The following is a 10,099-nucleotide window of genomic DNA, read 5'->3' as shown; positions in this document are numbered from 1 at the left end:
TCAGACTGTCCAGGCCCAAGACCCTGCACTGGCTCCCTTTAAAGGGGGCACAGCGGTGGTGGCGGGGGAGGGGGGCACAGATAGGACACCCCAGGAGTGAGTGGGCCAGGCGCTGGGGGTGACCTGGGCTCTCCGGCGTCTGGCCTTCACTCTGGGAACCGAGTTCTGTGCAGCTAGTGCCTTGCCTCGCGTGTCATCCACACAGCTCACAGAGTTCCTCGTGGCCCCTCGATCCCAGGCTCCTCCGTCCCAAGGAGTCCCAGAGTCCCGCCCAGGGCAGAGCTCCTATGCCCGCTTCCCTTCTGGCTCCTGCTGGGGAAGGAAGCCACTGGGCTGAGCTGAGCCTTGAGTCGGGGCCAGGGGAAGGGCAGAAACACGCCGCGGCTGCAGCCCCGACAAGGACCATGTGGCGCCAAGGTCCCTGGGGTGGTGGATGCCATTCAGGCGAGTCCCCTGTCTCTGCAGTAAAGAAGGTGCTGGCAGGTTGGATAGAAACTTGTGCTTTAATAGATCTGTGTGTGTGTGTGAGTGTGGGTGTGTGCGTGTGTCGAACAACCGTCTCCGGGGTCTCAGTGCTGGGTCTTTGTCCTTGTTCTCTGCTCCTCGCGGCCGGCGCCGGCCCCCTCCCTGGAGGGCGGCCCTGCCCCTGGGCACCCCGGCTGGCGTGGGGTCAGTCTTTGGTACGATGCGGACACTTTGGTGTGCCGGGGGGGCGGGGTGGGGGCGCCACGCAGCTCTCATCATCTCTGCAACGCCAGGAGGAAGGCGGCCACAGGCCCCCAGAGCTGCGGGAGGGGCTGGCGGGGGGCTGCACTGCCCGGCATCACCACCACTGTGACGGGAGAGAGAAGGGACACAGGCCAGGGCTCCGGTCAGCTCAGCAGGGCCAGGGAGGGGCAGGCGGGCCATGCGAGGGTCGTTCCTCTGCCCCCACTCTGTGCACACAGACACACTTGCAAGACGTGAGGTGGGGGTTAACTCTGCCTGTGGGGTCCAAATCCTGGCCTGTGGCTCACTAAGGAAGACACAGAGCAACTCATTCGACCTCAGGGACCTCATCTTCCTCATCTATAAAATGAGTCTAATAGGGAACTTTCCTGGTCACCCAGCAGGGTCAGACACCACGCTTCCACTGCAGGAGGCAGGGTTTCGATCCCTGGTTGGGAAACTAGGGATCCCACATGCCTTGTGGTGTGGCCAAAAAAAAAAAAAAAAAGAAAAGAAAATGGGGAATGATAAAAATAAATAAAGTAAAAATAAAATAAAAATAAAATGAGTGGAAGAAGAGCCACTCCGGAGGACTGTGGTGAGGAATGAATGAGACCATACCTATACAGGCGTCTATACCTTGCCTGGTATGTGGTAATTTCTTGGTAACCTCCAGCTGATATTATCGCAAACACCTGGCCCCCAATGTGGGAAGGGGTACAGGTTTCACACTTGGACACACACACACACACAGATATTCCCAGACACAGACACTGCTACTGTAAACTTAGCTCACCGGAGGGTCTGGTCGTCTCATTGCCCATGCAGCCCACAGCCTGAGCCAGGGTGGGGCCCGAGGTGAGTACCCAACACACCGGCACCTGTTTCCACAGCTACCAACACATGCACCCCATCACCCCGCCACTCGGAACCCCAATCTTGACCCCAACAACACCTCCCCTAACACAGGCACCCCCCACCCACTTTCTGCCCTGCACCTTTATTGGGATCCATCTGCTTCCTGGGACACTCCCCCTTCTTCAGGGTGACGTCATCTATGGCGATATCCCCCAGGTAGCCTGAGCCTCGGACACCCTCAAAAATAATCTGGGGTGGGATCAGAGAGCAGGGAGCATGCTGAGGGAGGTTCTGCTCCCAGCCTTTACCCTCCGTCTCCCAGGAAGGTCCCCCCATCCCTGCATGCTTTCCTCCTCAGCTCCCGGGAGCAGCCCCAGGCCGGGAGCGCTGTAAGGAGAGGCGGGCCTGGGGTACTCACCTGGAAGGGCCCGCTCGGGTTGATGGGCACATGCGCCTGCTGCCACACGTTGCCCTTATTGCCACTGAGGGACCAAGCGTGCGTGTCCAGGGCCCCTTTGTTCCGGGACCGCACCAGGAGGTTGAGGGAGCCTGTGTCGGGCGTGAGGAGAGGCGGCAGTGAGGGGCCACTCACCTTTCCCCATTCACCACCCTCTATTACCTACCAGGGCGCGCAGCACTACCCCCACCACATGGGACCTTCTCCGCACTGCAGACTGGTCAGCACCCTGTTATCCCAGAGGGAACCTCAGCGTGGGAAAGAGAGAAGACAGCGGCAGGGCTTCCGTTCATCAGGACAATTTGCAAAGTTTCTTTCATGTCTTCCCTTCCTTCCTAATCAGTAATTCCCCCCACCCTGGAACACACCCCCACCCTTCCTCCTCTAGGCAGGAGAGTTGTCCTAGGACACTGGGGCCCAAGTCTGAACACAAAGCAAGATTCCCAAAGCACACAGTGCACACACTTGGTGGTAGACGATGCTACTGCCACGATTTCTGGAAATAAGTGTGTGCTAAGTTGCTTCCCTTGTGTCTGACTCTTTGCAACCCCAAGGATTCCTCTGTCCATATAATGGCAGATACCAGTCATTATGCTGTGCTGAGTCGCTTCAGTCATGTCTGACTCTTTGCAACTCCATGGACTGGTAGCCTGCCAGGCTCCTCTGTCTTTGGGGATTCTCCAGGCAAGAATACTGGAGTGGGTTGCCATCACCTTCTCCAGGGGATCTTCCCAACCCAGGGATCGAACCCACATCTCTTTACCAGGTGGGTTCTTTACCACTAGCACCACCAGGGAAGTCCCCTGAAGGTACAGGAACCAAGTTTAAGAATTTAATACTTGGAGGGTGGCGGGTGGGTGAAATGGGTGAAGAACTAAAAAGGGTTGAACTTCCAATTATAAAATAAGTCCTGGGAATGTAATGTAATGCTGACTACAGTTACTAATACTGTACTGCATATTTGAAAGTTTCCAAGAGAGTAGATCTTCAAAGTTCTCATCGTAAGGAAAAAAAATTCTGGTGATGGATATTAACTAGACTTATTGTAGCAATTATTTTGCAATATACACAAATGTCAAATCATTATGTTGTACATCTGGAACTAATATAATGTCAATTATACCTCAATAAAAATCTAATACTTATGTTTTAAGAGGTGAATAAAGTGAGCCCTTCAAACCCACAACTTCTCTAATATTGATGCTTAGGACAAAGCTAAGAAAAAAGAAGGTGACTTAAAGAAAGATATTAGTGTATGTGCTACATAGCTGTGGTAAAATGTGAAAATTTGAAGGTATTAACCTAGGGGGTGCTGAGCCCCTCGGCCCACAGACCCAGGGGCCTGGAATTGTGGAGGTGCTGACAGGCGATGGAAGAGGAGGAGTAGATGCAGCCTTGAGGAGGAGCACCCAGGCAAGGGCATGCCCCTTCGCTGGCACTGCCAGCCTATCTCAAGGCCTCTGTGACATGAAGACCTGGCTCAGAGGGAAGGGGAATCAATCTTAGTTGGCACCTGGTGCCTGGCATTTTCATGGCACTGCCCACAGACAATGCCACACCATCTGTGATACCAGATAGACAGACCCCCGGTGGGGGAAGGCCACCAAATGTTACCTGCCTGAGAGCAAAGGAGTTGGCTTGGGCCAAGGAGAGCCAGCGAGACACAAGGTCTGGGGACAGCTGGTGCCTGGAGCTGCCAGGTGGGGTGGGAGGGGAAGGGAGAGGAGGGATCAGGACAGCAGGAAATGCCCACCCCTCCCCAGCAGCAGGCCCAGGCCTGGGGGAGGAACACACCAAAGATCCGAGGCCAGTGGGGACCCTTGCCAGCAGACAGAGCCCTCAGAGGACTACAGCCAGCACCCAGAGGGCCAGGAGGTGCCACACTGGCATAGGCAGGACCCAGGCCCCAGTGCCTTTTGGGCTTCGCACCAGCCCCCAAGAGGACCTCCTTCTCTTCCCCCTTCTTGGAGATTTTTCTCCTATCCCAATCCCCAAACCCCCAGGGTCTAGCCTCAATCTTCAAACCTTTCCTTCCTCCTCCACCACCCTGTCCCAAGGACTCAAATGGGAGAACCCCACCCTTTCACTGCTCAAACTAAAACTGAAGCTCTGCCCCCTTTCCGGTCATTTCACCAGCTCCAAGATCTCCCCTCTTCCTGACAGCCTTTCACAGGGTCAGCCAGAGCCCTGCTCACTATGTTCTTTGTCACCTCCGGAGCTGAACTGAGCTACAAGCTGCAGCCTGGACATAGTCCAGCTTTGCAGACCCTGGGTTTTGCCTGAGCTGCTCCCACTGCTTGAGATGCCCTCACCTACTATGTTCCCCTGACCAAGTCCTTTTTGTGCTTCAGGGTCTCTCTGAAACATCACCTCCTCCAGGAAGTCTTCCCAGGCGGGAGGTGGGAGCCCTCTGTGCTTCCTGTGAACTCTGAGACCTTCAACTGCAGCTCCCCTTGCCCAGAGCACTTCCCGCTCTGCGGAGTGATAGTTACTGGGATTCTCATCTTCTCTCATTTGACTCCAGAGGGAAAGCCCCCATCAAACTACTATCTGCTTTCAATATCTGAATGCTCAGTGAAGACCTCTTTATGTCATCAGGACTGAAAAGGGACTTTCATAGCATCTCAGAGTTAGAAGTTACCTCAGGGGTCATCAAGTCCAGCCTCCATTACCTCCCTTTCATTCACTCATTCACCTAATTGAGCAGGCTCTGTTCTAGACACCAGAGACACATCCATGAATAAGACAAGGAACCCTGCCTCCTGGAGCTTACGCTCTTTGGGCAGTAAGCACAATAAAGAACATAATGCAGGAAAGGGATGGAGAAGTGTCTTCTGTGGGGCTGTCAGAGACCTCTCCATGGAGACCGGAATGAGGCGGGAGAACATTCCAGGTCAGGGGGAACATCACAAGTAAAGGCCTGTAAGGCATGAAGAAACCTGCCTCAAATGTATAAAGAAAAGCAAGATCAGTGTGCTTGAGCTGAGCGGAGTCACGGGAGACCAGCAGAAAATGAGATCAGAGAAGCAGGCAGGGGTGGACCAGGTTTGGGAGGCCTGAAGAAGACAGTGAGGGAAGAGGGCTGAGCAGGGGAGTAACATTACCCGGTACAGGGGTCCCCTCCACAGCACCCCTGCTAGACGGTCCTCCTACCCAGGGACAGAATAGCTGACTCCTTTGCTGGGCAGATCCGGTGCTTATAGCATCTTCTTCAGGTGGAATTCAGGTCTGCCTCCCAGAAATTTTCAATGATTGGTGTTTGTCCCACCTACTGGGGGACACCTAGCAAGCTCTGGAACACAGACAGCTCCCTCAGGGCTTCCTCTGCTCCCAGGCACCCAGGCATCCCAGCTCTTAAAGCTTAATCTCCCAGGGCCTTACTGTATCCAACATGCTCTTCTTGCCAGCTGGATCCCCCGTGCTCCTCCTGAGCTGGGGACAAAATGACCACCTTTCCTGGATTGCCTGGGATGTGGGACTTCTAGTGCTAAAGGTGGGAAAGGCTGGGGCAAACCAGGATTGGTTTGAACTGGTTACTCTAGCTGGGCAGCATGGTCCCGTTCAACCCCACCCCCACCTATCTCACAGGAAGCTTCTCACAAAGTCCACACCCAGTCACGAGTGAACTGGCTTGTGCAGACAGCCTGGAGGACTCCAGCGGATGCAGAAGGTCCCATCCCCACCTCATTCTAGTTCATCAGTTTAGCCTGACCCATTGGTCCAGCTGTGGACACTTCACAATGAGCCTTTAGGTCTACACTTGGTTAAAGTCACTTCCTCTGCTGTGTGGCCAAGAACAGTGAAGATTTCTGTGACCTCTTAAGGCATGATCGTCAAGAGGTAGTTTTGAGGGAAAAGCAAGGCACAGACACTGTATATAAAATGTGGGGAAACAGGATACATGTGTACTGGCTTCTATACACATAAAGCATTTCTGGAAGTGTGCCTCCCCCCCTCAAATCTAGTACCTGGTTGCCTCTGGAGAGGCACTCTAGGTGGCAGGAGGACTGGGATGGGAGGGGGACTCTCATTATGTACCTTTTGTACCTTCTGACTTGTGCAAAAGACATTACCTTTCCCGTAAATATGTAGACAAACAATATTAAAATTAAAATTGTCACTTCCTCAGCAGTCTTCCATAATCAGATCCCCACAGTCAGTCAAGTCTCCCTGTTATTAGCTGTCTCGAGCCCCGTCCTGCCGTTGCAGACACACATCATGGTGGTCGCTAAATTCTAGCTGGCACAATTAGTTATTTAACATCTGTCTCTCCCACTTGACTAGAGGTGCCAAGAGGATAAGGAATCTGTCCATCCTGTTCTCTGAAGCACCTGAAGCCAGGCACAGAGCAGGACGTCTGGAAGTGATGGCTGAGCTGACAAGTTCACTGACTAATGTGACGCCCTACCAGAGCCGTCTCTTCCCAAAGGGCACACTCCTTGGGTTCACGGTTGTGTGTAGGAAGTAGGACTTCCTCTCGCTGCTCACATAACAGCTCTTTTCCAACCCTGTGTTTAGGGCTTGGCAGAGTCAGCAGAATTGGGCTGCAGTGTGATTTTGGGCATATGCTTAACCTCTCTGGTTTATATGGTGATACCTCACTCACTCGGTGGCTGTGAGCGTTAATGAGACCACAGATGCAGAGCATCCAGAAAGTCACCTGGCAGGCACTCAATACATGCAGCCTCTTAGCTGACTTCCCCATCCCCTCTAAGACTTCCACCTCATCCTGCTGAAGCCATTTTCTTTGCAGACTTGGGAAGCCTTGATCATCTCAAGACCTCAGACACGTTGGCTCTCTGGACCTCCCTCTTGCCCAGATTCTGCTCACGCTCTGTACAATCACACTCCCTGTGATCCGGCCGAGTGGGGAAGCCCAGGCCTTAGGCAGACCAGCCCCCAGCTTGCTGTGGCAGCCTGCCCCCTCCCAGCAGCAGCACTCACTCGGGCAGGCTCCCTGGTCCTTCGACTCACCGATGTGCTTTCCGTACATGTGATAGAAGAAGGAGACGCAGTAGAACTTGGCGCTGGCGTTGTACAGGGGACTCACCAACCTCGCACGGTCCCCCAGCTCCCGGGGCCTTGATGTCTCAATGAACATGTAGTAGCCTGCAGAGAAGGTGATGTGCCAACACTCTCCTCCTCAGCCTTCCCAGCCCTCTTTCCACCTGACTCCTTTTCTGCCCTTGTATCAGCTATCCGAATCCCAGGTGCCTCACACCACCCCAATCTGTCCTCCCTGCCTCACAGCACAGGAGTCTGGGCCAGTACTTGTGAGTTCTTTGCTCTGTGGCAGCTTCTCTTCTTCCTAATTCTCTAGCAGGTCAGGGCTGTCTTTCCCCTCAGCCTGGGGCTCCCTGAGGTAGGGCTGTGTCTCCCCTCAGACTGGGGCTCCCTGAGTTGGGGCCGTGTCTCCCCTCAGACTGGGCTCCCTGAGACAGGGCCGTGACTCCCCTCAGACTGGGGCTCCCTGAGGACAGCGCTGTGTCTCCCTCAGACTGGGGCTCCCTGAGGCAGGGCTGTGTCTCCCCTCAGACTGGGGCTCCCTGAGGGCAGGGCTGTGTCTCCCTCAGACTGGGGCTCCCTGAGGCAGGGCTGTGTCTCCCCTCAGACTGGGGCTCCCTGAGTTGGGGCTGTGTCTCCCCTCAGACTGGGCTCCCTGAGGCAGGGCTGTGTCTCCCCTCAGACTGGGGCTCCCTGAGGCGGGGCTGTGTCTCCCTCAGACTGGGGCTCCCTGAGGACAGCGCTGTGTCTCCCCTCAGACTGGGGCTCCCTGAGGACAGGGCTGTGTCTCCCTCAGACTGGGGCTCCCTGAGGCAGGGCTGTGTCTCCCCTCAGACTGGGGCTCCCTGAGGACAGTGCTGTGTCTCCCTCAGACTGGGGCTCCCTGAGGCAGGGCTGTGTCTCCCCTCAGACTGGGGCTCCCTGAGTTGGGGCTGTGTCTCCCCTCAGACTGGGCTCCCTGAGGCAGGGCTGTGTCTCCCCTCAGACTGGGGCTCCCTGAGGCAGGGCTGTGTCTCCCTCAGACTGGGGCTCCCTGAGTTGGGGCCGTGTCTCCCCTCAGACTGGGCTCCCTGAGGCAGGGCTGTGTCTCCCCTCAGACTGGGGCTCCCTGAGGACAGCGCTGTGTCTCCCCTCAGACTGGGGCTCCCTGAGTTGGGGCCGTGTCTCCCCTCAGACTGGGCTCCCTGAGGCAGGGCTGTGTCTCCCCTCAGACTGGGGCTCCCTGAGGACAGCGCTGTGTCTCCCCTCAGACTGGGGCTCCCCGGCGCTAGACCCCTCCCTGAAGCAGTTCTCCGTTCCGAGCAGCAGGCCATCTCCTCACCCTCAGGGGTGCCACTTATGTCAGTGGGGGGACCAGTGTTGGGGGAGCGCTTGGGGTTCTGGGTGAGGGCATTCTGCCGGGTCCAGTCAAAATTGTCTGTCAGGTCCTGGGTGTAGCCACAGATCTTCTCATCTTCAAAGTGGCAGGTGTTGTCTGCAGTCAGGGCAGGGTGGGGAGGGAGTGAGACAAAGAGGGTCAGCCTGCTCAAGTTCCCTCATGCAGTTTTAACTTCCTGGTCACCCCCGAGGCAGCTCCCAAACATCCAAGTAGTGGGTCCAGGATCCTAAGGCTCCAGAAACCAGGCAACAGGGCCCCTGACACATCTGTTCCTGGAACAGGACTTCTTAACCGTTTTGGTGCCACAAACCCTCTGATGGCTAATGAAGTTAAGGACCCCATCGCAGATTATTCAGGTGCATAAAATGAAAAGCATAGGGTTGCAAAGGAAATCACATTATGCTGAAATAAAGTCATCAAAAAAACAAATGCATAATATAATAGTAAGTGGGCTTCTCTATTATCTAACTAAATCACAAGATCTAGTGTTAGGTCTGAGCACTGTAGTTTTGAAATACTAATGAATGGAAATGATGTTTATAGATAGCTGCAACAACTTTTAGGCAATGTAAAATCACTGGATTTCCACTGGTGACAAAGTCAGTCAGGTAATGATTACACTCTATTCCTACATGCATCATTGAAGGGGATGTTAAATTTCTGTGAGAAGTTAGGGAAAATAAAGAAGTACTTGTAGGCCCTTCCAGGTTCCAGTTTCATGGGCCCACCCTGATCATTTGGGGGGCAGTAAGTCCATGGATCTCAGATTAAGGACCCCTGCCCCAGGGAACAGAGAAGGTGGATTAACCTGATCTTCCCATTTTTCTTCTGGGGACAGTGAATGGTGCTAAGTGAGGACAAAGACCCTGAGTTAGAGACGTCCTCTTGACTCCACCCTCCCTTCAAGCCTTTAAGCCCCAGAATAAAGCCTGCATGCAAATATCTCCAAGCCCAGCCCTGCTCCCTCCTGCTTCTCCTGCCAAAGGTGGGCCTCCACACTATTTTCTCTCTGGGTATCTCTTGGGGGCCCCTTCCTCCCCGCCAGGGGAACCTTTGTGACCCTAACGGTAAGGAGAAGTAGGCAGGGGTATCTCACCTGACAAACTGGGAGAGCTGATGGCTGAGAAAGCAAGCAGGAAAACCAAGTCAGAACCAAGGTGTGGGGCTGTGCAGAGGATGCCTGGGCTTAGGACCAGGAAACGGGGTCCCTGGAGCAGGACTGGGGGCCAGAGGCACCTGGCCTGCAGTAACAGAGTAGGACACTGCAGGTTGGGGAACCCCAAGCTCAGGAACCATGCGGGAAATATGGAGGGGTCCCCTGAGCATGAGATGGGCCCACCTAGCCCACCGCCGCCGCCGCCACCACCACCTACGCTCCGTGTAGTGGATGATGCGGGAGGCCATATCTCCAGCCCCAAAAGTGGTGTAGGGCGTGAGGCGGACCTCGTAGCTGTGGGGCACTCGGAGGTCGGTCAGGATGTACTCCAGCAGCTGCCCCTTCTCCACACGCCGCACTGGGATGGCCTTCACCAGGGCGTTGTGCTGATTCAACTGTAGATACAGGGAGTCCCAGATGCCCAACAGGCCATGCCCTCCACCTGAGCACCTGCCCAGACCCTGGTGTGACTCTGCAGGGGCAGCATCGAGGAGCAGAAAGAGCAAAGGACTAGGAAGCCAGGCCCTCAGTTTCCTCA

At 55.1% G+C, this 10,099-nt stretch overlaps 1 protein-coding gene across 1 annotated transcript in view; it reads right to left on the bottom strand.

Annotated features, from left to right (window-relative positions):
* Nucleotides 1-484: 484 nt before the first annotated feature.
* The window catches only part of MDGA1 (MAM domain containing glycosylphosphatidylinositol anchor 1), a 60,376-nt gene continuing 50,761 nt past the window's right edge, over nucleotides 485-10,099 (bottom strand). Inside the window, exons 11-17 of the mRNA XM_070456514.1 lie at nucleotides 9,779-9,956; nucleotides 9,502-9,525; nucleotides 8,349-8,501; nucleotides 6,998-7,132; nucleotides 1,985-2,115; nucleotides 1,707-1,815; nucleotides 485-832 (exon numbers count right to left, since the gene is read on the bottom strand). Of these exons, the coding sequence (XP_070312615.1) occupies nucleotides 741-832; nucleotides 1,707-1,815; nucleotides 1,985-2,115; nucleotides 6,998-7,132; nucleotides 8,349-8,501; nucleotides 9,502-9,525; nucleotides 9,779-9,956 (822 nt within the window). The 3' untranslated portion in view covers nucleotides 485-740. The remainder of the gene's footprint in view (nucleotides 833-1,706; nucleotides 1,816-1,984; nucleotides 2,116-6,997; nucleotides 7,133-8,348; nucleotides 8,502-9,501; nucleotides 9,526-9,778; nucleotides 9,957-10,099) is intronic.

This window comes from Odocoileus virginianus, chromosome 27 (genome assembly GCF_023699985.2).
Source record: "Odocoileus virginianus isolate 20LAN1187 ecotype Illinois chromosome 27, Ovbor_1.2, whole genome shotgun sequence".
In the NCBI taxonomy this organism is placed as follows: domain Eukaryota; kingdom Metazoa; phylum Chordata; class Mammalia; order Artiodactyla; family Cervidae; genus Odocoileus; species Odocoileus virginianus.
This window is presented reverse-complemented; position numbering and strand designations above follow the sequence as displayed.